Source organism: Budorcas taxicolor, chromosome 4 (genome assembly GCF_023091745.1).
Source record: "Budorcas taxicolor isolate Tak-1 chromosome 4, Takin1.1, whole genome shotgun sequence".
NCBI classification, from domain to species: Eukaryota; Metazoa; Chordata; class Mammalia; order Artiodactyla; family Bovidae; genus Budorcas; species Budorcas taxicolor.
The window spans coordinates 14,515,911-14,542,532 of NC_068913.1; the positions used below are offsets into that span (position 1 = coordinate 14,515,911).

Genomic DNA, 26,622 nt, shown 5'->3' on the forward strand with positions numbered 1-26,622 from the left:
CAAGGCAGGGCATGGTGCGGCCTCTGTCGCGTCAGTCGTGTCCGGCTCTTTGCGACACTGTGGACGGTAGCCCGCCAGGCTCCTCTGTCCATGGGATTCTCCAGGCAAGAATACTGGAGTGGGTTGCCAGTGTGCAGCACAGGGTGAGCCACTTAGGATTGGCTAGTTTGAATAATTTTGGCAGGTTTGAGGCTATAAGGTAGTTGCTAGTTTCCTGGCACCTGGTTCCGGGATGACTACGGCAGAGGAATATTGTCTCTTGGCGTGTAAGGGCCAGATAGAGGGGATATGGCTCTGGACCAGTTAGTTTGTGAGTCAGAGACATGCTTCTGGTGGAGCCCCTTGCTGTCTCCCAGAATTGGAAAAGCCTCTCTAAAGAGGTGACATTAAAACTGAGACCTGAAGTAAGAGAAGAAACTAGGTTTGTAAAGAATGGGAGGAGGGGAATTTCAGTTGAGGGAAAGATCTTGGTGTTTGCCAGGACCTGCAGTTACAGTGTGGCCCAAGCCATTGCTGGTTGAAGTTGGAGAGGGAAGCAGAACCCAGATCACACAGCATCTTGCAGGTCTTGGTGGAGAGATCAGTAACACAGAAAGGTCCTGCAGGAGATGACGTGATCTGAGTACTTTGCCACTGAGTAGGAAATAGATTGGAGAGGGGAAAAACTGGTAGGCAGAAGTCCACCTGCAAAACTGTTTTGGGTAAGAGGTAATAACAGGGGTTGCAGCAGAGATAGGAGAACAGATCTGAAAGGATGTCACTTGGAGTTAGAGTCGGGTAGACTTTCTGATAGTTAAGGACAAACATGGTATGAAAGATGCCTGCAAGGTCTGAGCTGGCGATGTTAATTTTGGAGTAATCAGTATACAGGGAGTATATAAACCCATTGGAATGGATAGGAGAGAGGAAAGAGCACTCAATTTGGCCCTAAAGAGCCATTACATTTCTATTAATATTTGGATGAGGTGTGCAAACCAGCAAAGGAGGGGAAAACAGGAGATAATGAGAATAGTGTTGAGAAAGCCAAGGTGGAAGAGTGTTTCGAGAAGGAAAGAAGAGAGCATGCCAAATGCTGCTTAGAAGTCAGGTAAGATCAGAGCGGAGATAGAGGTAATTGGATTTGGCAACACAAAGATCTCTGATGACCTTGACATGAACAGAGACCAGAGACCAGAGACCTTGAGAAGTGAATGGCTAATGAGAAAGAAGAGACAGTGTGGATCTCAAAGACTTTACTTATGATGGATGTATTAGTTATGTATCATGATGCACTCCAGTGTTCTTGCCTGGAGAACCCCAGGGACGGGGGAGCCTCATGGGCTGCCGCCCATGGGGTCACACAGAATCAGGTACGACTGAAGCCACTTAGCAGCAGCGTGATGTACTAAACTATCCCCAAACAAGGTGGCTTAAAATTCGTGATCTGGGCATTGCTGTTGGTCAGAAAGTGGAAGCAGCTTAGTGAAGTGCTTCTGGTTCACGGTCAGTCATGAGGTTGCAGTAATCTGAAGCCATTTCAGTTGCACGTCTGTCATCAGGAGACCTAAGCTCCTTGCCATGTGGACCTTCCCAAGGGCTGCCTGAGAAATGTCTTCAGGATAAGGCAGCCAACTTTCCCCAGTTAGTGGCCTGAATGAGGGAGCAAGGAGGAAACCTTGATGCCTTTTATGACTGAGTCTCAAAAGTCACAGGTTGTCACTTCTGCCTTATTCTGTTTGTTAGACATCAGTTGCTAAATCCAACCCACTCTTAACACATTATTGACAGGGGCATTTTTGCAGAAACTAACACCTGTGGCTGGCGATTTATTATGTAAGTGAATGTCAAAACATCTTCTGGTCAATATTGTGCATAACAAAGGATGTATGAATATGTCTGTGGTCAATAAGTTGTTAAGGAGCAGTACATTAAGCTTGCCTTTGGGGGAAGTGTTAGGTAAAAGACCAGGACACCAAAAAAGTGTCTAACAGGCTTTTTAATGGTGAAGTGCTCCCAGGCAGGGTTCCCCTGACCGAGAGAGGCAGGTGGAGGAAGTCCGCGCCTGGACCATGTTGGGGGTGGCTTTTATACGTTTGTTGCGAGGGATGGTCAGGCTAGATGGACGGGGTTCAGATAGGTTCAGCCGAGGCGTCCTGGGCTGACAGGTCCTTCTACGTGGCTGGGGTGGGGCGGCTTTAGCTGGGGAAGTGTGCTGTCATTGGTCCCCAGGATCTGGGAGGCTCCTTCCGTTAGGGACTTCCCCCGCCGGCGGGAGGGAGAGGAGGGGCGGCCCATCATGGCCCCGGGTCCGGCCTTACAGGAAGAATGTCAAATCTTTGGACATATTTTAAGCCATCAGTGGAATCCAGAGAAATGATGTGATGGTTAAAAATGTGAGATCAAGGGAGTGTTGTTTTTCAAATGGGAGATGCAGTTAGAAGATCTTTGTACTAATAAAAATGAATCAGTAGGGAAAGAGTTTGATGACACAGAAGACAGAAGGGATAACGGAAAAAGTGAAGTCCTAAGCACAATTGGAGGACTCCTTCTCCACTTTAACAGTAGAAATAGGAGGAGGTGGATGCAGCTACAGAGAGAGGTGTAACTTTGGGAGGGGAAATGTGAGGGGGCTTATATCTGGTTGTTTCCATTTTCTCAGTGAATTATAAGACAAGACCTACAGACCAAAGTGTGAATAGATAAAGGATTGTGGGACGTTTGAGGAAAAGAAGAAGCTATAAAATTACTAACTCAAGAAAGAGAAAAAAGCTAATCTACTAAAGAAATTGAGGAATGCTTGACATTTTGAGTACCACATCTGAGCTTTGACATTCATTCAAGAGAAACCATCAGCTGTTTTGTGATTTTCCCAGGTCACAGAGAGCTGCTCAGGTGCATGTGTGAAGTACAGAAACGGTTTGAGTTTTGCTTCCTAAGACAATTGGAGGAGAGATGTGTAAAGGGGTTGAGAGTATACTCAAGGAAGTGATTACAGGATGCAAGCTGGATTGGATAAGCAGAGATATTATGCATAAGAGGGAACAGTTGGAAGGGGAGAAAGCTCTGGGGCTAGGGTTATCAATCAGTTTGACGTTGCTGCTACTGCTAAGTCGCTTCAGTTGTGTCCGACTCTGTGCGACCCCATAGACGGGAGCCCACCAGGCTCCCCCTGTCCCTGGGATTCTCCAGGCAAGAACACTGGAGTGGGTTGCCATTGCCTTCTCCAATAGTTTGACGCTGGAACAATTCAAAAATTTTAGAACCATGGAAGTACCTGAACAGATGACTTAGAAATGAAGGGGGTGGTGGTTGCAGAGTCTGAGACTTGAAATAAAGGTTTTACAGGTAAGAAAGTTTGTGATACAGAATATGGCTGTAGGAGCAGATGGCTGAGGCAGTGGGAGAAACGGGTATTGGGAGTGAAAATTTGAGGCACACAGAAGCTGTGTGTTGGAGGCTTTATCGATGTAGACTTTTAAATCACTGGGAAAGAAAATGGAATAGAGACGTTCTACTTTATTAGATGATTGCACTAATTTCCTTCAAAATGAATATTAATCCGAGTTTGGATAGAAATTAAGGTAGAAATCTGTGAAAAGGTAAGAAATATCTCTCTAGGAACTGATAGAAAATAATTTCCAGAAAAATGAGAAAGAATGTACAAGAGGAAAAAAGGGAGTTCAATGACATAATTTTTTTTAAAAAATAGAGTATTGTCCATAGATATTAATAATAGAAATAATGAAAGAAAAATCACCATTTTGCAACTCCAATGTAATAATAATTGAACAAGAACACCACTGGATGCCAAATAGATGAAAGGTTTTAGGGAACGGAATATTCACTTGGATTTATAAAAAGAAAGAAAAAATTCACCACCTTAATCAGTTACTCAGATTTACCATCACAAAGAGTGAAAAAAACCAATGTTTACATTCTGTATTGCAGTGTAGAGTACAGGTCACTTATTAGTATTCTTGTCAAAATTGTTTAACCTAAATCTGGTCAAGCCTAGGGTAACTTCTAATTTACAGGAAATATGAGTGCTGCTGAATTGAGCTCAGGACTCCAGGAAGAAACGATCAAGTAAATTCAGAATGTAGATCATTCCAGAAGATATCTTGCTTGCCCTGAAAAATGTGTCATTAAGAATAAAAACAAAAAATAGAAAGACTGTTTCACATTAAAAAGGATTCAAGAGACATAAGTAAATGTGAATTGTGATCCTCGATTGAATTTTGGATTAGGGAGCATGGGGGATGCAAGGGTTAGCAATTATTAAAGGCATTTGGAGACCACTGAGAAAATTGGAATTTGTACCAGGTATTAGATGGCATCACTATTAATGAGAGGTATTATTACTGCAAAGTGTTGTAATAACATTGTGGTTATGTGGAAGGACACCCTCATATTTAGAAGATGCAAGCTGCAGTATGCAGAGATAAAATTTTATGATATTTCCAACTTGCTTTCAAGTGGTGCAGAAAAATAAAGGCATCTTTACTTGGAAAAGTAAAGCAAAAATGGAAAAATGATAACTGGTGATTGGTGAATATAGGTGAAGGCTATAAGGAAGTCACTGAACTACTCTTTCGATTTTCCTCTAGGTTTAAACATTTCAAAAGTGCTGGAGATGGGGAAATTGGGTTTCTCCAAATTATTGTTTAATACTTTGTCTATGCTTAGTTCCTTTTTTAAAAATGTAATTCAAGTCTATAGTTTTTTTTAAATTAATTTAATTGGAGGCTAATTACTTTACGATATTGTGGTGGGTTTTGCCATACATCGACATGAATCAGCCATGCGTGCACATGTGTCTCCCCATCCTGAACCCCCCTCCTACCTCCCTCCCCACCCCATCCCTCTGGGCTGTCCCAGAGCACCGGCTTTGAGTGCCCTGCTTCATGCATCAAGCTTGCCCTGGTCATCTACTTTACATATGGTTATATATGTTTCAGTGCTATTCTCTCAAATCATCCCACTGTCTCCTCCCAGAATCCAAAAGTCTTTCTTTACATCTGTGTCTCTTTTGCCGTCTTGCATATAAGATCGTTGTTACTGTCTTTCTAAATTCCATATATATGCATTAATGTACTGTATTGGTGTTTTTCTTTCTGACTTACTTCATTCTGTATAATAGGCTCCAGTTTCATCCATCTCATTAGAACTGACTCAATGGCATTCTTTTTTATAGCTGAGTAATATTCCATTGTGTATATGTACCACAACTTCCTTATCCATTCATCTGCCGATGGACATGTAGGTTGCTTCCATGTCCTGGCTATTGTAAACAGTGCTGCAATAAACATTGGGGTACATGTGTCTCTTTCAGTTCTGATTTCCTCAGTGTGTAGGCACAGCACTGGGATTGCTGGTTGTATGGCCGTTTTTGTTTTTTTTTTTAATTTATTTATTTATTTTGGCTGTGCAGCTGTGACGGCACAGGAGCAGCTGAGAGGAGCTACCCTGCGTCCAAAGTAAGGCTCTGCAGCCGCACTTTGCTGGAACAGCTGTGAAGAGATACCCCATGTCCAAGGTAAGAGAAACCCAAGTATGACGGTAGGCACTGAGAGAGGGCATCAGGGGGCAGAGAGACTGAAACCACAATCACAGACAACTAGCCAATCTGATCACAGGGACCACAGCCTTGTCTAACTCAGTGAAACTAAGCCATGCCTGTGGGGCCACTCAAGATGGGCAGGTCATGGTGGAGAGGTCTGACAGAATGTGGTCTACTGGAGAAGGGAATGGCAAACCACTTCAGTATTCTTGGCTTGAGAACCCCATGACCAGTATGAAAAGGCAAAAAGATAGGACACTGAACGATGAACTCCCCAGGTCAGTAGGTGCCCAATATGCTACTGGAGATTAGTGGAGAAATAGCTCCAGAAAGAATGAAGGGATGGTGCCAAAGCAAAAACAACAGCCAGTTGTGGATGGGACTGGTGATAGAAGCGAGGTCCGATGCTGTAAAGAGCAATATTGCATAGGAACCTGGAATGTCAGGTCCATGAATCAAGGCAAATTGGAAGTGGTCAAACAGAAGATGGCAAGAGTGAACATCAACATTCTAGGAATCAGTGAACTAAGACAGACTGGAATGGGTGAATTTAACTTAGATAACCATTATATCTATTACTGTGGGCAGGAATCCCTTAGAAGAAATGGGTAGCCATCATAGTCAACAAGAGTCTGAAATGCAGTACTTGGATGCAATCTCAAAAATGACAGAATGATCTCTGTTTGTTTCCAAGGCAAACCATTCAATATCTTGGTAATCCAAGTCTATGCCCCAACCAGTAATGCTGAAGAAGTTGAAGTTGAATGGTTCTATGAAGACCTACAAGACTTTCTAGAACTAACACACCCAAAAGATGTCCTTTTCATTATAGGGGACTGGAATGCAAAAGTAGGAAGTCAAGAAACACCTGGAGTAACAGGCAAATTTGGCCTGGGAGTACAGATTGAAGCAGGGAAAAGGCTAATAGGGTTCTGCCAAGAGAATGCACTGGTCATAGCAAACACCCTCTTTCAAAAAAACAAGAGAAGACTCTACACATGGACATCACCAGATGGTCAACACCGAAATCAGATTGATTATATTCTTTGCAGCCAAAGATGGAGAAGCTATATACAGTCAGCAAAAACAAGACTGGGAGCTGACTGTGGCTCAGATCATGAACTCCTTATTGCCAAATTCAAATGTAAATTGAAGAAAGTGGGGAAAAAACTAGACCATTCAGGTATGACCTAAATCAAATCCCTTATGATTATACAGTGGAAGTGAGAAATAGATTTAAGGGACTAGATCTGATAGATAGAATGCCTGATGAACTATGGAATGAGGTTCGTGACATTATACAGGAGACAGGAATTAAGACCATCCTCAAGAAAAATGGTTGTCTGAGGAGGCCGTATAGCTGAGAAAAGAAAAGAAGCTAAAGGCAGGGGAGAAAAGGAAAGATATACCCGTTTGAATGCAGAGTTCCAAAGAATAGCAAGGAGAGATCAGAAAGCCTTCCTCAGTGATCAATGCAAAAAAAAAAAAAAAAAAAAAAATAGAGGAAAACAATAGAATAGGAAAGACTCGAGATCTCTTCAAGAAAATTAGAGATACCAAGGCAACATTTCATGCAAAGATGGGCTCGATAAAGGACAGAAATGGTATGGAAGCAGAAGATATTAGAAGAGGTGGCAAGAATACACAGAAGAACTGTACAATAAAGATCTTCACGACCCAGATAATCACAATGGTGTGACCACTCACACTCATCTAGAGCCAGACATTCTGGAATGTGAAGTCAAGTGGGCGTTAGGAAGCATCACTATGAACAAAGCTAGTGGGGGTGATGGAATTCCAGTTGAGCTATTTCAAATCCTGGAAGATGATGCTGTGAAAGTGCTGCACTCAATATGTGAGCAAATTTGGAAAACTCAGCAGTGGCCACAGGACTGGAAAAGGTCAGTTTTCATTTCTATCTAAAAGAAAGGCAATGCCAAAAGTGCTCAAACTCCCACACAATTGCAGTCGTCTCACACGCTAGCAAAGTAATGCTCAAAATTCTCCAAGCCAGTCTTCAGCAATATGTGAACCGTGAACTTCCAGATGTTCAAGCTGGTTTTAGAAAAGACAGAGGAACCAGAAATCAAATTGCCAACATCCGCTGGATCATCAAAAAAGCAAGACAGTTCCAGAAAAACATCTATTTCTGCTTTATTGCCTATGCCAAATCCTTTGACTGTGTGGATCACAATAAACTGTGGAAAATTCTGAAGGTGATGGGAATACCAGACCACTTGACCTGCCTCTTGAGAAACCTGTATGCAGGTCAGGAAGCAACATTTAGAACTGGACTTGGAACAACAGACTGGTTCCAAATAGGAAAAGGAGTGCGTCAAGGCTGTATATTGTCAAGGCTGCTTATTTAACTTCTATGCAGAGTACATCATGAGAAACGCTGGGCTGGATGAAGCTCAAGCTGGAATAAAGATTGCTGGGAGAAATATCAATAACCTCAGATACACAGATAATACCACCCTTATGGCAGAAAGTGAAGAAGAATTAAAGAGCCTCTTGATGAAAGTGAAAGAGGAGAGTGAAAACATTGGCTTAAAGCTCAACATTCAGAAAACTAAGATCATGGCATCCAGTCCCATCATTTCATGGCAAATAGATGGGGAAACAGTGGAAACTGGCTGACTTTACTTTTGGGGGCTCCAAAATCACTGCAGATGGTGACTGCAGCCATGAAATTGAAAGATGCTTACTCCTTGGAAGGAAAGTTATGACCAACCTAGACAGCATATTAAAAAGCAGAGACATTTCTCTGTCAACAAAGGTCCATCTAGTCAAGGCTATGGTTTTTCCAGTGGTCATGTATGGATGTGAGAGTTGGACTATAAAAGGCTGAGCCCTGAAGAATTGATGCTTTTGAACTGTGGTGTTGGAGAAGACTCTTGAGAGTCCCTTGGACTGCAAGGAGATCCAGCCAGTCCATCCTAAAGGAGATCAGTCCTGAGTGTTCATTAGAAGGACTGATGTTGAAGCTGAGACTTCAATACTTTGGCCACCTGATGGGAAGAGCTGACTCATTGGAAAAGACCCTGATGCTGGGAAAGATTGAAAGCAGGAGGAGAAGGGGACGGCAGAGGATGAGATGGTTGGATGGCATCACGACTCAATGGACCTGGGTTTGGGTAAACTCTGGGAGTTGGTGATGGACAGGGAGGCCTGGCGTGCTGCCATTCAAGAGGTCTCAAAGTCAGACACGACTGAGCAGCTGAACTGAATTGAACTTAGCTGTGCTGGGTCTTCTTTGCTGTACACCGGTTTTCTCTAGCTGTGGAATGCAGGGGCTTCTCTCCATTGCAGGGCACTGGCTTCTCACTGTGGTGGCTTCTCTTGTAGCAGAGCACAGCCTCTAAGTGCTTGGGCTCAGTAGTTGAGACACACGGGCTTAGTTGCTCCTTGGCATGTGGAATTTGCCCGAACCAGGGATCAAACCCAAATCCGTTGCACTGATAAGTAGATTCCCATCCACTGTACCATCTGGATGACCCTATGTTTATTTCTTTATAATCTATCTTTTTATCATCTATCTATTTTCTCATTTGTTGAATCTCCTAGTAGAATATAGGCATGTATCTGGTTCACTGTTATATATTAATGCCCAACTCTAAGTCTGATTACAGAAACATCATTTTCTATATTAAAAAAAATTTTAAGTAAACTGAGTTATTCTCTTTGCAGTTATAGAAATTAGACTAGGTTCTTTTTTCTTCTCCTCTGCCTTCTGCCTTATGGAATAAAAATCTTAAAAACCAGGAGCAGAAAGCTAAGAGAGCGCTGCAGGATTCTTTCAGTCCTCCTTCTCTCACACTCAGAAATGTTTTGTAAAAATCTCAGAGTAAGGAAAACTCTAGGTGGCCAGAGAAAGGAGGAGAAAGGTGGACATGGGTGGCGTGAAAGTGAGTGCTATTAATTCTTCATTGTTTTGCCAAGTAAATATCCATCAGCCGAGACAAGCTATGTCTCCAAGAGAGGATTCAAACTAAGCAAATCAAGCCTAGAAAAGGGATCAGCCTTAGACTAGCTGTCAATAATAATTAATCCATACACAAAATGAGAATAAGAAATGCTAAAGTTATAGCTTAAATTTCATTTTCCTTACTGCTCGTATTAGCTGTCCACATTCACAAACAGCTGCTGTAGAAGAGCTGAGGTTTTGTAAAAGACTAAAATGTATTTGTTGTCACTGAGCAAGACCTCAGATTAAAAAGAATTAACACACACACACTCACATACCTGAGATCTAAATCCACCTATTGGTGGCACATCCCAATTGCAATTTCATTCCTTTTGAATGACCTCGTAATAACCAACCAAATTGTTAAACTCAATATAGGATCCCAGTAAGATCACTGTAAATGGATGCACAGTATATTTATGAATCCCTCATGGCCCACAGAGGCTCAAAACCAGCATTTATTTAAAAAACAAAAAAACTTTAAAAATCTCTAAGATAAATAACACATGTGCTTATTAACTTGTTTTTAATTTTGTCCAGATCAATTTTCTAATAAACACAATAGAAACCAAGTCTATCTGATGTCTATTGTATTCTGGTACTTTTCATGAATATAGCTTTTTAGATAGTCATTGCTCATAGTCGAAAATCTAAAACATATGCTTCTTGGCTTTGGATCCCTAATGAATAATATTTAATCTTGTTTTGCTTATCTGTGACTTAATGTTTTCTCCATGGACAATGTAAACAGCAAAAAGTGGTAATTATTTTAATATTAAATACATCCAATATCTTTTAGTAGCAGACTATTTAAAAATATAAATAAAAACACAGGCCAAATGTGGTCAGAGACCAAGGAATACTTAAGCAATTTACATTTAAGTCTTTAAATGATCCATCTGAAAGAACTCAAATTGATACCTATAAAAACAGAAGAAACTGTGTATTAGGAAAATGAGCAAATAATGAGATTCTCATTAGTTCCATGGCAGAAGCATCATGGAGTGGGTAACAGCACAGCCTCTGACATCAGAAGTAGATTGAGAGCAACCCCTTACTAGGTGTGTGACCTTGAACATCTATGAAATGTTAACAGTGATAGAAATCAATACCTACTCCCTCAGGGCCCTAATTAGGATTAAATGAGATAATGAATATACCATTTTTAGTGCACTCTTTCACTTTGTAAGTAATTGACAAATATTTCTATGATAACGATGCTAAAGATGGGAGAAGTATGAGAAGTGAAGTGCTTTGGTAAGTTACAGTGGAAAAGAAACACAGATGAATTTATAGGAGGTATAGTGAGTGGAAGAGCTCCCCTGGTAGCTCAGGCGGTAATGAATTTGCCTACAGTGCATGAGACAGCAGTTCAGTCCCCGAGTCAGGAAGATCCCTTGCAGAAGGGAATGGCTACCCACTCGTTTTCTTGCCTGGAGAGTTCCATGGACTGAGGAGCTAGGCAGGCTACAGTTCATGGGGTTGCAACGAGTTGGACACAATTGAGCAACACACACACAGTGAGTGGAAAAAATGTGGTTGCAAAGAGCTGGACACAATTGAGCAACGCACACACACGAATGTTCCCCTGAGCAGACACCTTCAGCCCTGGTGGGTTGCAAAATGTTGGACACATGCACAAAATGGAAATATGTGGTTGCAAAGAGTTGGACATGATTGAGCAACACACACACACACGAATGTTCCCCTGAGCAGACACCTTCAGCCCTGGTGGGGTGCAAAATGTTGGACACGTGCACAAAATGGAAATATGTGGTTGCAAAGAGCTGGACACAATTGAGCAACACACACACACGAATGTTCCCCTGAGCAGACACCTTCACTGGTGGGTTGCAAAATGTTGGACACATGCACAAAGTGGAAATATGTGGTTGCAAAGAGTTGGACATGATTGAGCAACACACACACACAAATGTTCCCCTATGAGGTGGACACTTTCAGACACACACACATGTTCTCCTATGAGGAGGACACCTTCAGACAGACAGACAGACAGAAACACGCATGTGCACGCACCTGGACAACTGATTTTGTCTCACCTGATGCAGTTCACAGGTGTTCAGTGAGGAGGTGGTGTGACTGACCTCCTAGCTCTGAGCTGTTATCTTCTCTTTGTATGCAAGTTGGGCTCCCATTAAGAAAGAGAGCAGATAGAATACTCCATACTAATTGAGAATTCCAGTTACCATGTTTAATTAATTCGTTGTTTTTTTTAAATTCAAATAAAAGGCTTATTTTTCAGATTTAATGAGAAAAATTAGCATTGTTATGCCTGTCCCTCCCAAGGAAACCACACAAGGAAGTGGCCACTTTCTGCTGAGGATATGCCATGAGAATTAAGCACAGACAAAACTTGGGTTTTAGTCTTTACTATAACTCCAACTCTTTAATAGTAAACAAAGATGTAAGTATAAGACATCAAAACATGTTATGTATCAGTAGTTCTGAGTCATAGTGGTCACACTGGTGGAGCTAAGGTCACTCACATTTTAAGGAAATATAATCTACCCTGTTTCAGTGGAATTCATGCTCTGGCAGTTGGAAGGCAGACATGAGGCTTATTTTGTGTAGAGTGTATTCACTTAGCTGAAAGCAGCTTTCTTCTCTTACCTTTACTTGGCATTTTTAAGAACTGTTCACTTTCTTTTTATGTTAAAAGTGCTATGTGAACTGAAGGGGTCCTTTAATTGCCGAAATAAATTTACTGTATATGTCACACATTTGGGGGTCAACGTTGCTGGTTAAATTCCCTCAGAATTAGCAATTCATGGAAAATTAGTTTTCGAGATGCTAGCACACCTGCATCCCAGGACCATCTAGAGCTCACAGTATAGGGCTCTGTGGTATAAAGTGCCTATGAGCAGCTTCTTGTCATACACGGAGGCCACAGAACTTCCCTGGAGAACAGATCCGTTGTTGGCATAAACTGTAGTCACCGTAGGCTTCTCAGATAAAATATTCTGGATGCGGAGAACCTATTCAGGAGATATGAAGGATTAATATAAACCACCATCCACCCATATCACTCAGTCATCAATAATCTTGCACAAAGACACAATGATTAAGAGGACATGCTGTTGAAAATAGCAGCTAGCAATTTTTTTAATGTTTAAATTACTTTGTTAAAACCTCAAAGAAAATACTTTCTTAAGCCATCTAGTGACTGCATGCCAACACCGGATTGAGTGTTATTACCGTAATTGAGCATTAATAGAAAAGCTTCCACACTAATGTGCCTCCTTTAGCATGCACAAAAGTCGTGGCATGCAGTGAGGTGACAATAAGCCAGGTATTTAAAAAATTGCTAGTATACCACACAAGGAGGGCACATCTTTAGAAAAAAGATCTTTTGACTAGCTTCTGCCATCATTTAATACATCAAAAGACTACCTTTCTAAAAGTATTTGAACAATGTGAAATTCTGCCAATTATTGGCTTAAAGCAATCACGAAGCCAACCGCCACGCATTTATTGTATTATTGGTTTAAAAGGACTAAACGGACCATCCCTGGGGCAGTTTATTGTATTATTAGTTCAAAAGGGTTTGCATAATTAAGGTTTAAAAAGCAAAACATATAAAAACCTCTGACGAGGGAGGATTCTTCGGGTCATACACGAAGAGCTTCTGGCCGTTGGGGTGACAGCCCACCAAGACATCCCCCGAGGAAGGGTCAATAGATAAGTTATCCACCAGGGTATCCAACTTGAGTACCTTCCAAATGAAAAAACATCAGCATCTAAATGTCATGAGAAACTGCAATTAGATCATTTAGGGCTAACCTCTCTTGCCCCTATACATGTGGGGAAATTATACCCATCTCCTGCTTCCACCCTTTAACACCAATATTGCATAAAATAAGTTTAATACACTGGTTTAGAGTCACTTTTCATTCTTCCTGGAATTAAGAAAGCTAGGGAAATAATCAATCTCTCTAAAAAATGAACTACTTTCCCCCTTTAGAAGATGCACAATGATCGGTTAGCTCAAGAAACTCAAATAAGAAATTCTTCATCAATCTAAAATATGTGTTGTCAAGCAGGAAGAAAATAATAATGGTATGGAACCCAATTTCCACCTTCATTTATTATTGAAAGAACTGACAACTTGCATAAATCTTCATTTCAGAATTCATCTATTAGTCTTTTCAACTGTGAAAATTTCTTACTGGAATTCATCGGGTGTCGTCAGTACTTCATGGAGTGGGTTCTAACTCTGATGCAAATAGCCCTCCCAACATACTGCTGCATGTAATCAGTCAGTTCTTGTGACTTTGGGAAACAAGAGACTTGGTCAATTACAGACAGGTAGCAGTGAAAAAACCAGAATAGCAACACTGGCTAGTCTGTTTTAAGGGAGGTATTGTTATAATAAAGTATGACTATGTAATTTCAAGACTAATGTCAACTTTAGATATAGAAAGAAATATTTTACCTTCAACTGAGTTAAATTCATATTAGGGTGCTTTTCCAAAACATGAATTTCATGAGCCAATATATCAGCAACATAGATGTACCTTTGCAGAAAGGACACACTGGTTAGAGCTCCAAGCGAAGATAAAGCTTCATTAACACAGTGGGAAGAATAAGTCTTAATAACCTGCCAAGAAGTTAATCAATGATGGGCCCTCAAGGAAAGCCTGATAAAGGTTAATTTTTATCTAAAAGTAAGCTTTCAAAATCAATTCAGTGCTGCTACAACAGTCATGGAATTGTTAAATTATTTTTCAAAAGCTTGGTAAGGAAAAATAATATAGAGCAGCATTTAAAATATCAAGTCTGTGGGGTGGGAGGTGGGAAGAAGGTTCAAGAGGGAGAAAACATATGTATACATATGGCTGATTGATGTTGATGTATGGCAGAAACCAACACAACAATGTAAAGCAATTATCCTCCAATTAAAAACAAATAAATTTTAAAAATGTATAAAGACTGTGCCACTGAAGGGACAATAAAACAAATGTTTTAAAAAAACTTTTATATTCTACAATATAATTTGATATTTCAAGGGATCATATACATGTAGAAATATTTGGCATAAAACAGAAGACATTAACATATTGAGAAATTCAAGCATTAGAGATAAATATCTACTCAGAATAATTTGTCTGCATCTAAGGAGAGTGAATTAATGGACTGCTTTACCATAATCTTCCTCACTGAACTGACCGTTCCATGGCAACTGTTCTCTTGAGCAATTATAAAGGGTAAAACCATGAACTCAGTATTGTGACAGAAATAAACATGAAGACAACAGCTGTTTTTCCTGCAAAGTTTACAGTGTGTTGTGGTGATCAGATGGCCTGTACACATTAAACAAATAATACAACATGATGGTACCATAAGACATATTTTGGGTCTAGGAACTGAAGAAATATCTAACTCCTGAAAAAGCAGGGCTTACAAAGAAAGGGGCATCTGTGGTGGACATGGACTAAACGACTCAATTTGAGGATATGAGGCCAAAGCATCTTTTAGGCAAAAGAAAACACGTGAGCAAAGGTACAGGGCCAAGAAAGAAAGAGGCAGGTTTGCAAAATACTGAGCTTCTGTGTAAGGCATAGTAAGTATGAAAACAGTAGAAGGGAGAGGTTGGAGCTAGCCTATTAAAGTCTAGCCCTTTAGCCTGCCTTGATTTGGTAAGCAACTGGGGTCCGCTGAATTTCTGGAATAACAGAGTGTGATAATAACAGATGGTCAGTTCTGTGCAGCAGTCACTAAGCATGTGGTTTGTGCCTGGCTGGGCTCAGTGTGAGGAGTCAAAGGTGAAGCAGACAGAGGTCCCTCTTTTGGAGGTCTTGGAAGGGCAGTAGGACAAAGAAAGACAAAATTGGCAATGGTGCCAAAAAAAAGAAAAAAAAATGGAAGTAGACTGAAAACAAATGGGAAGAAAGTGAGAGTGAGAGCCTGAGCTAAGCAGTGTCAACGGAAAGGAAGAGGGGCTGAGGAGCCACACACAGAACCAGTGTGAGCTGCTCAACAGCTGGGTAGGAACAGTGAGAGGAGAGTTAAAGCTGCACTCCCTATTCTTATTATTATTTTCAGCTCGAGTGACTGGAAAGTTTGACTCTCATAATTGAAAGATGAGAGTCGGGGAGAAAAACAGATTTGGTGGGAGAGGTTGGATTGGGTCAGTCACAGACAATTGAAAAGATTCTACATCCATTTTCTGTAATCAACAAGAAAGAAAAAATTGTCATGAAAATAAAGACATTTAGTTATCAAGGATGGCAGATTTATTTCATGTTATATGTGTAGTAAATTGTTCAATGTGCTAACCTAGTAAAAGGGAAAAATATCCTTTCTATAAACTAGAGTTGGACATATAAAAGTGAAAGAATTTTGGGCGGGGGCGGATTTGGCACTATAAAAATTAACATTTAAAAGGAGCACTCTTTGAGTGAGTAGTTCTATTTTGAGGAGTTTGTTCTACAGAAACACTTGTACAAATGTGCAGAGGGAAGGGGCTCGTAGCCCCAGATTTAGCCAATACCCAGTAGGCATTTGAACCTCGGTCTATATGACTCCAAAATCTGAATATTTAACCATTATGCTATCATTCTCCCTTGGGGGGAGGTTGTTCCTTAAAAATATATGGATAAGTTTCAGTGGTAAAAGAAAAATAAAAAACGTATTTTGTATGGAAAAGAAAATCGTATATATCCATAGAGAATTGGCTAGTTTACAGTCATCCTTAAATGGAATAAAACAATAAAAGCCAGTAAAACAATATATTTATTTAAAAGAAAAACATCTACCTTATATTTAAATATGTATGTATAAATATGAACCCATTTTATGAAAATTTACATTTATAAAATTAAATTCTATAATGATAGAGTTGCTGTCATTGTTAGCTGCTCAGTCCTATTTGACTCTTTTGCCACCCCATGGACTATAGCCCACCAGGCTCCTCTGTCCATGGGATTTCCCAGGCAAGAATACTGGAGTGGGCTGCCATTTCCTTCTCCACAGCATCTTCCCAACCCAGGGATCAAACCCATGTCTCTTGCTTGGCAGGCATATTCTTTACCACTGAGCCAGTGGGGAAACCCACAACGATATGGACCAAATTGGAATATTGTATATAAATAGATATTTATATATTATATATAAATATATAGTACATATGTTTACATAGAACATTATATATATATTTAATAATAAATTATAAGCTCTCCTTTGTGATCAGTCATGTCCAGCTCTTTGCGACCCCACAGACTGTAGCCTGCCAGGCTCCTCTGTCCATGAAATTTTTCAGGCAAGAATACTGGAGTGGTTTGCCATTTCCTACTCCAGGGAATCTTCCTGACCCAGAGATCAAACCTGCATCTCTTGTGTGTCCTGCATTGACAGGTGGATTCTTGTCACCTGGGAAGACTTGTCACACTTGTCACTGTGCCACCTGGGAAGCCCAGTAACCTTGGAAGGCCAATAATATATTACATATATGTATTATAATATTATAGTATTATAGTAATAGTTATAAATATCATATATATTTATCATAGACCAAAAATAACAGGTAAGCTATTTCTGCCTTAGGAAAAAAAAGAGCAAAGTAAAGAATTTCACCTAGCACCATGGCTAAAGAGAAATGAAAATACTTCCGTAAGAGCTCATACTTTTTATCAGGTGAAATATTGATCCCATTTGCTGAATCGAATCCTTCTGCTACCACTTTAACTTCATTGGGACTGTAGTAAACAACATTTGTCCAGCGTAAGTTCAAGTATGTTTCCAAATACTTTAAGAAAGGATCAGAGAAATAGTGGTCATTGGTAGCATAGAAATGTTCTGGTCCAACAGCTATGACATCATTCACACTGGAAGAGAAAAATAACATGTGAGAGAAAATGAAAAGCCAGTTGGTCTCCATATTAACGATTAAGTAGCCAGAAGGTTTACACAATATGTGCCTTAAATTTTTGGTAAGAGGTTCCCTAGGAGAAGCTCAGCTAAGATCACATGGGTATAGTCATATGTAACCTACTATAATATCATTTGCTGGGAGAACAATTTTGTATGGTACCAAGTAATCTGAAGACAGATCATTTAGCAATTATGGCAGGATTATTATCAAAGGAAAAATAACTTAGTGCCAACAGAGTATGTTTTTTTGACAGCAAAAAATGTAAGGTTTAAGAACAATGTGAAAGGACACAGCTATCCATAGTACAGAGCTTGATGGAGCCTCTTTGGCTGGTGAGCTGGTTGGGCTGTCAAAAACATTTACCTAGCTTCCATTTTCTCAGCTGCTGGTTTTTCTTGAGTTCCTTTGCTTAGTTATTAGTCAAACTAAGATTGACTGTTCAATTTCTACCTGACTCGCAAAGCCGACCTGCCGAGAATGAGCAGGCACTCAATAAACACTTCCAGATAGACGGATGATGAAATTGCCATAGTGCAGTGCTTCAGGTAAGAGATGTATATGCTGAAAACAATTACATTTTTAAAACCAGTTAGGCAAGGGTGTGATTAAATTTAAATTCCAATTACCCTATGCAAAAATTTCTGAAAGAATGGCTTTCCCCTTTGTTAAAGAAAAAACAGGGAAGGTGGGTCCCCTCTTTCTGAAAGAGCTCCCTCTTTCTGAAAGAGCTCCCTAAAGCAAAGGCTGCCTGGAGGGCACTTAAGCTCCTAATTATTAGGAAGTGAATTTTTGGAAGAACTGTTGGCAGCTATACACTTAAGTTCTAGACAGAGAAGTAGATATTAAAAATATTCATCAACCAGCTGTGTTCTTGAAGTAGTAGTGACGCACTTCCAATTCTGTAGGGCCAGGAGCCCATGGCTACCTTGTGAAAACATTTCATGTTAGTTCCATACTAAGCATACAAACTCCATATAAAGCAGGCTACTCTTCCTTGCAGGACGGGTATTATTATTATTTGTGTGATGAGTCATCTGAAATGGAAGGTGACAGAAGGAACAATGGTGAGGTTTGTCTTCTACTCTCCAGACGGCTCTGAAAAGCAAATCCCCTGCAGGCCAGCATTTCCTTATTTCTCAAGCGAGTCTGCATAGAACACTGACGTCAACTTTCCCTGCTCTGCGAGGAAACTACTGTTGTTTAGTCGCTCAGTCACGTCTGACTCTTGCGACCTCATGGGCTATAGCCCGCCAGGCTCTGTCCATGGGATTTCCCAGGGGAGAAGAGTGGAGTGGGCTGTCATTCCCTTCAGGGGATCTTCCCGACCCAGAGATGGAACCAGTGTCTCCTGCATTGCAGGCAAATTATTTGCCGCTGAGCCACCAGGGAAGCCCATTCTTCAAATTAAGGGACAATTAATCTCCGCAGTATATACTATAACAGAAAACTCTGAAACCATCCAATTCCTGTGTCTTTTATTTAGTAGATTATATGAATATAAATTCAGTTAGTGATCGTCATGGTAGAAATTCTGAGCAAGTTTTTCTGGGACCTAAAAAGGTCTCATGAACCTGTTATATTTCCCAGTTTGAAAGGATGTGCATTTGAGAGTTTCTAAAGACTCTTTCTTGGGGGTGAAAAATCTGTGTACAATTTAATCACTTCAATACTGAGTTGAGTTTGGATAATGTAATTTTGCCATGGCTAAAATACTGGTTTCATTCAAAATTTTACATTCATGTAAATATTTATGAAAAGGAAAGTTGCAAGGAAACTATAATACACATATACATATATGTATTTGTTTATGTATGTGTGTGTATGTATGTATGTATGTATTTCAGCTCTTACAAAAGATGAAAGGACCATGATATGGACTATCTGAAAAAGGCAGCAATAAATCTGAGAATGAACAAAAGGACTAGTTACCTTGGAAGAAGCTCATGTTTGATAGTTTTTAGATGCAAAAGAGAATTTTCTTCCTCTTCAAATTTAAAAATTTCTACTGTATTCTTGAATTCTGGGTGGTTTACAACAAAGAGATAAACGGTGTCATCTAAAAAAATGAGAGAATAGAGTTCATTTACAAGATGTAACTATAGGACCTCTGGGTAGACACTGACATTTAAATACCACAGGCAAGGAAAGGCTGAATGTATAAGCTGTTAGAGGACCTAACAGATCATTCTTCTTCCCCATCTTTCCCATCACTGTCCGTCTAGTGTTATTTCTGATCACTGGTCTCCTGACCTTTAAGAAAGAGTGTGTCACTCCATACACAGAATTCATGGATAATCTGTTTATAGTTTAACTTAGAAATATAGCTCTTTTTCAATGGAAAGAAAATAGATATATGAAAAGGTTATGAAATCTAAACATTCTTTCAGGTGTAATTAATAACTATTAGAAATTTCAAAATGTAGTATAACTTACTGCCAGCTGAAGAGGCAATGTTGGACTTATTCGTATGAAGAAAACAGAAACAATTCATGAGTTAATTGTTCTCTTATACAGATATGATCTAAATCTATTTTCCAGTTATTTGCAAACCATTGTTTTTTTTTTTTTTTTTTTAATGTTGGTAGCTCATCAGTTCTTACCACTGTCTATGAAAGTGCTGATACCATGTGGATTAAATGAAGCCAAATTAAATCCACGGCTGATTCTTAATTCCAGTGCCCTTGGGTTTTCTTCATTTAGATCCATCATTAGTATTCCTCCAGGCTTATCTGGTGCAAAACTGTGGAGGCCTGGATATTTTAGACCCTTTTGAAAACAGAGTAAAAGTTAAATATAAAGGCTTAAGTATTTTTATGGACTAAAGTAGCAACTATAAATAAGTGATACTTTGGCTAAAGGTGCTGACATAAAGCTAGAAACACAAAGAAAGCAGAGATGAAACAATAAGAAAATAATAATTGGGGGGTGGAAGGCTGAAAGCCAAGCAGTATCTGATATTTCTGAGAAGAGACAGAGATGAGGGGTTTGGTCTCCTCAGAGGGTAACCAGAAGGTTGGTGGACATGAGATAACGCAGAGTTGAGGGTGGGAATAAACTGCTCTCTGACACATATCCATCCTCTCCCCGTGGGGACATCAGGTGGAACTTAGTCAGTGCCTGGCATGCACTCAGGCTGTCCTTTTCCCACTGAGTCTAAATGTTGCTTTTATCATGTACTAGATCGTTGTTTACATATTGGTCTGTCTGGGGACTTGTGCCCTATTTCTGTGCTAAGATGCAACTTTTTAATTACTACAGCTTTATTCATCATATATATATTAGTATATATATTATACTATATATATATTTATGTATACTATATATTTATCCCACACTACATTGCTTTACCTTTACATAATAATCTTAAATGTATCTGCTCATTTATTTTTATGTATAAATTTCAGAAATCAAGTTGCTATTCAAGTGAAATCTTATTAATAGTAGCAGGAGTAGCAGTATTCCTACTATTACATTATCTATTTGGTTTTTCCTAGTGCATGGGAAACTCATTGAGTTTTATATGTTCGTTTTGAATCCAACCATTTCACTCAACTTTCTATTAGGTCTAAGAGTCTGTCAGTTTAATCTCCTGGACTGTTTAGAAAACCAAGTAATCACACTGTCTGAAATTAATGGCAGTTTTGTCTTTTTTCCTACATCGTATTTCTTTTTCTTGTTTTCTTGGGTTAAGAACTTTAGTAGATTACGATGGTTATGGCATTTTAGGGCATTTTCTTCCTTTTCTAAACGTTAATGCGAAGGGAGTGAATGTTTCACCACTAAGAATGATGTTTGCTGTAGGTTTCTGGGAAGTTTCCTTCTACTTCTAGGTTTTTTTTTTTTTGAGCTTGTAATCAGGAATGAGAGTTTAATTTTATTTAATGCTTTTTCAGCACTCACTGAAATAATTGAGGTCTTTTCTCTTTTAAATTTTTCAAGTCATACTTTATGCAAATTTAAAAGAATACCTTCCCAAGTGAAAGTGAAGTCACTCAGTCATGTCTGACCCTTTGCGACCCCATGGACTGTAACCTACCTTGCTCCTCCATCCATGGGATTTCCCCATGGACTGTAACCTACCTTGCTCCTCCATCCATGGGATTTCCCCATGGACTGTAACCTACCTTGCTCCTCCATCCATGGGATTTTCCATGCAAGAGTACTGGAGTGGGTTGCCATTTCCTTCTCCAGAGGATCTTCCCAACCCATGTATCAAACCTGAGTCTCCTGCATTGTAGGCAGATGCTTTACCATCTGCTGCTGCTAAGTCGCTTCAGTCGTGTCCGACTCTGTATGACCCCATAGACGGCAGCCCACCAGGCTCCCCCGTCCCTGGGATTCTCCAGGCAAGAATACTGGAGTGGGTTGCCATTTCCTTCTCCAATGCATGAAAGTGAAAAGTGAAAGTGAAGTTGCTCAGTCGTGTCCTACTCTTTGCGACCCCATGGACTGCAGCCCTCCAGGCTCCTCTGTCCATGGGATTTTCCAGGCAAGAGTACTGGAGTGGGGTGCCATTGCCTTCTCCGTTTACCATCTGAGCCACCAGCAAAGTCCAAAACCTACCCCAAAACCTTACTTTATGCTCAAATTGTATTTAATACACATTTTCTCCAATTAAAAAATATCTATCAAATTATACAACTTCAAGATCCAACAAAGAGAATAAACTGGAATTATGCTATTGTTCCATGGCACTGACAATTCAGTGGTTTAATAATGTCTCTTCTTTATCAACGCACCATAAACAATAGAGTATCGACACACAGGAAGCTCTACCAGGGATGTAATAACTCGTCATGTACGCTCAGTCGCTCAGTCGTGTCCAACTCTTTGTGACCCTATAGACTGTAGCCTGCCAGGCTCTTCTGTCCATGGGGATTCTCCAGGCAAGAACACTGGAGTGGGTTGCCATGCCCTCTTCCAGAGGATCTTCCCAACCCAGGCAAGGAACCCAGGTCTCCCGCATTGCAGGCGGATTCTTTACCATCTGAGCCACCAGGGAAGCCCAGTAATACTGGAGAGAGTAGCCTAACCCTTCTCCAGGGGATCTTTCCAACCCAGGAACTGAGCCAAGGTCTCCTGCATTGCAGGTAGATTCTTTACCAGTTGAGCTACCAGGGAAGCCCCAATAACTCTCCATAATTATCTTAATTTAAGATATCATTAAACCTGCTTTTATCTCTTTTTAAAATTTTATTTCCACTTGTGGTAAAATATACATAACATAAAATTTACCATTATCACTACTTTTAAGTGTACAGTTCAGCAGTTTCAAGTACATTTACACTGTCACTTAAATCTCTATTCTATTCTCTGTCATCCAAGTCCTCATTAAATGTGGTGTTAGTTTTGAGGTTGCCCCTAATTGTTGAATGGGATGGGTTAATGGGCTACAGTGCTTGGAAGAATAAACAAATGCCACGATGTAGGCGTTATTCATTTAGAAAGGAGCAACATACTAGGGAATATTAGAGACAATGCTGAGTAAATTTTAAAAATCAGTAAAATCAAAGTAAATCATTTTAAATCAGTAAAAAGTCATATAACCAAGGAAGGATAAAAAAAAAATCATGCAGAAGAAATTCTGTTGACTTGACTACAAGATCACTGTGACTATATTAGATCTCTCAGCTAAAAATGGCTGTCGATTTACGTATTTGAAGACCTCACTCCTCCTAATTCAGATTTATTTTTATGGGGATAAAATCTTGAAATAGATGATTTCTGGATTACCCAAATCTCTGAGAACAGCTTCTTTGGGGGAAAAAAAAAAAAAGGCAAGCAACTGCCTTCTCCTTCACTCTAGATATTTGTATCTTTGGTTATGTATAATGCTGACGAGGAATTTCAGTGCTTTTCCCTAAGACTGTAAGCCATATGTGTGAGCACGTGCTTCTACACAAACCCAGAGTCCTCCCAGAAATATCATTTTACTCATTGTGAGTAGGTAATTAACTACAATTTTTCTTTTAAAGTTGTAGTTTGAAATTTTAATATAAATATCCATGCTTCTGCCAAAACCTACAGTATTTCTTTTCTTCCTCCATGGTAGACAACCAGCTGCTCACAGGCTTTCACATAAAACCCATCAAGAACCTGAAGGGTGTTCTAACCCTCATTCTCATCTAAGCTGCGCTCTCTCACCTTCCTCGTAAGTCTGACAGCTATTTTATTAGTGTCGCTACTGTCTTCTAAGCATCTCCAAGGTTTTCACATCTTTCCCTGAGTCTCAGAGTCTGAAAATAATGGCTGCTGAGAGGGAACAGAATACCTACAGGCTGCCTTCAAAGTTGGATACTTTTTTCTTCATTTAAAATATATTTATTTATTTGGATGCACTGAATCTCAGTTGCAGCATGCAAACTCTTAGTTGTGGTACAAGGATCTAGTTCCCGGGATCAAACCCGGGCCCCCTGCATTGGGAGTGAGGAGTCTTAGCCACTAGACCACCAGGGAAGTCCCAAAGTTGGATTCTTCTTTCTCAAGAAAAATGGAACCCATGAAGATGCTGAGGTCCATCACGCTGGCCCCTTCTAGGGAGGAGAGAGAGGCAGAACTTCCTCTTTGGCCCATATATATGGGTTTCCAATTAGAATGCCTATTGGTATAACCTAGCAGCACTCTGGCCAATCCATTTTGAAGTCTTTATAATATATGCCTGAAAAGACTGTTACTTTTCAGGTTATGAAAATTAAGGCAAAAGTGAAGGGTAAACTCAATCAATGACTTTCCACTGACGTTAGGCTTTTCCGCAGCGAAAAGAAAGAAAGAGAAAGCACTGGCCTTCCTTTGGGAGTTAATATATTGTTCAAAAATAAATAACATATAGATCAATAGAACAAAATAGAAAGCCCAGAGATAAATCCACACACCTGTGGACACCTTATCTTTGACAAAGGAGGCAAGACTATACAATGGATTAAAGACAATCTCTTTAACAAGTGGTGCTGGGAAAACTGGTCAACCACTTGTAAAAGAATGAAACTAGAACACTTTCTAACACCATACACAAAAATAAACTCAAAATGGATTAAAGATCTAAATGTAAGACCAGAAACTATAAAACTCCTAGAGAAGAACATAGGCAAAGCACTCTCCGACATAAATCACAGCAGGATCCTCTATGACCCACCTCCCAGAATACTGGAAATAAAAGCAAAAATAAACAAATGGGACCTAATTAAACTTAAGAGCTTCTGCATAACAAAGGAAACTATAAGCAAGCTGAAAAGACAGCCTTCGGAATGGGAGAAAATAATAGCAAATGAAGCAACTGACAAAGAATTAATCTCAAAAATATACAAACAACTCCTGCAGCTCAATTCCAGAAAAATAAACGACCCAATCAAAAAATGGTCCAAAGAACTAAATAGACATTTCTCCAAAGAAGACATATGGATGGCTAACAACCACATGAAAAGATGCTCAACATCACTCATTATCAGAGAAATGCAAATCAAAACCACAGTGAGGTACCATTTCATGCCAGTCAGAATGGCTGCAATCCACAAGTCTACAAGTAATAAATGCTGGAGAGGGTGTGAAGCAAAGGGAACCCTCTTACACTGTTGGTGGGAAGGCAAACTAGTACAGTCGCTATGGAGAACAGTGTGGAGATTCCTTAAAAAACTGGAAATAGAACTGCTTTATGACCCAGCAATCCCACTGCTGGGCATACACACCAAGGAAACCAGAATTGAAAGAGATACACGTACCTCAATGTTCATCACAGCACTGTTTATAAAAGCCAGGACATGGAAGCAACCTAGATGTCCATCAGCAGATGAATGGAAGAATACATTTGAATCAGTTCTAATGAGGTGGATGAAACTGGAGCCCATTATACAGAGTGAAGTAAGCCAGAAAGAAAAATACCAACACAGTATACTAACGCATATATATGGAATTTAGAAAGATAGTAATGATAACCCTGTATGCGAGACAGCAAAAGAGACCCAGATGTTATAGAACAGTCTTTTGGACTCTGTGGGAGAGGGAGAGGGTGGGATGATTTGGGAGAATGGCATTGAAACATGTATAATATCATATAAGAAAAGAATTACCAGTCCAGGTTTGATGCAGGATACAGGATGCTTGGGGCTGGTGCACTGGGATGACCCAGAGGGATGGTACGGGGAGGGAGGTGGGAGGGGGGTTCAGGATGGGGAACACGTGTACACCCATGGTGGATTCATGTTGATGTATGGCAAAACCAATACAATATTGTAAAGTATTAGCCTCCAATTAAAATAAATAAATTTAAATTAAAATAAATAAATAACAGCAAGAATGCTAGCTTTAAATTGAATGTTGAATGGAAAGAAAGGTATATTCTGCATTTAAAATAGGATAATGTATTATCAATATCCACAATCATGCTCCAGATATCATTTTTAATAACAAACAAACAGATTGCACTGGAATATTTTAGTGCAAGGCAGTGGGGACATAAAGAGTAATAAGTCAACTGGCAAAGACTTTTTCATCCCTATATTTAGAGAAGCTGGAGGTAAATTTCCAAGATCCTGTTTGACCTGTCTTTTGTTTTCAGAATATAATTTTGAAAGTGAGGAACTTCAAAAACAAGTGACTGCTTTGCAGGCCTCATCAAACTTCCTTGTACTTCTTCCACTGAGACGGAGAAGGAAGATACTCACCACACTAAAGAAAGCCAGACCGTTGGGAAGTATGTCAATATCTTCAGCGCCAGCTTCTGTTAAGTTCAAGAAATAGATAGATGTCATGTTTAAATTCTGTGATTTGTTAGGTAGAGCTTTGTTTGCTTTATCAGTGTCTGTATCTTTTGGCATGGTTCTGATTTTTCCTTCCAAGGAACCACTCCCTTTAATAAACGTCAGGTCCAAATCCTTTCCTGCAGTGAACTTCTGACTTTAAATGTTAGAGATTTTATGTTTACTCAAATCAAAGTCAAGTAATCACTACATTTCTAGCTACGAGACTGAAAAAGTTGACATCTGTACACTCTTATGATAAACAGCCAGATGTCTATGCAAAAGTAATTGCCATCAGGGGACTATTACTTTCAGAATGAAGGACTCATCATCATTTAACCATGCAAATATCTTGTCCCTTTCTCGGCTCATTCAGTCTGAAGCAAACAGACATTTCTCTCATTACCAGAGATAAAACACCTGGGATTATATAGCCCCTCTTTAAAAAACAACGTCTGTTCGATCTCATAAGCAAAGAGCTTTCTGTTTAATC

The 26,622-nt window shown here is 39.8% G+C and overlaps 1 protein-coding gene across 2 annotated transcripts in view; it reads right to left on the minus strand.

Moving 5' to 3' along the window:
* Positions 1 to 11,850: 11,850 nt before the first annotated feature.
* The window catches only part of PON2 (paraoxonase 2), a 28,952-nt gene continuing 14,180 nt past the window's right edge, over positions 11,851 to 26,622 (minus strand). Inside the window, exons 2-9 of one of the 2 annotated variants that reach the window (XM_052638633.1) lie at positions 26,055 to 26,110; positions 25,113 to 25,162; positions 19,998 to 20,163; positions 19,327 to 19,453; positions 17,150 to 17,350; positions 13,960 to 14,041; positions 13,111 to 13,239; positions 11,852 to 12,502 (exon numbers count right to left, since the gene is read on the minus strand). In XM_052638633.1, the coding sequence (XP_052494593.1) occupies positions 12,344 to 12,502; positions 13,111 to 13,239; positions 13,960 to 14,041; positions 17,150 to 17,350; positions 19,327 to 19,453; positions 19,998 to 20,163; positions 25,113 to 25,124 (876 nt within the window). In that variant the 5' untranslated portion in view covers positions 25,125 to 25,162; positions 26,055 to 26,110 and the 3' untranslated portion in view covers positions 11,852 to 12,343. Of the gene's footprint in view, positions 12,503 to 13,110; positions 13,240 to 13,959; positions 14,042 to 17,149; positions 17,351 to 19,326; positions 19,454 to 19,997; positions 20,164 to 25,112; positions 25,163 to 26,054; positions 26,111 to 26,622 lie in introns of both variants that reach the window. The other variant, XM_052638632.1, reaches the window with a different exon arrangement.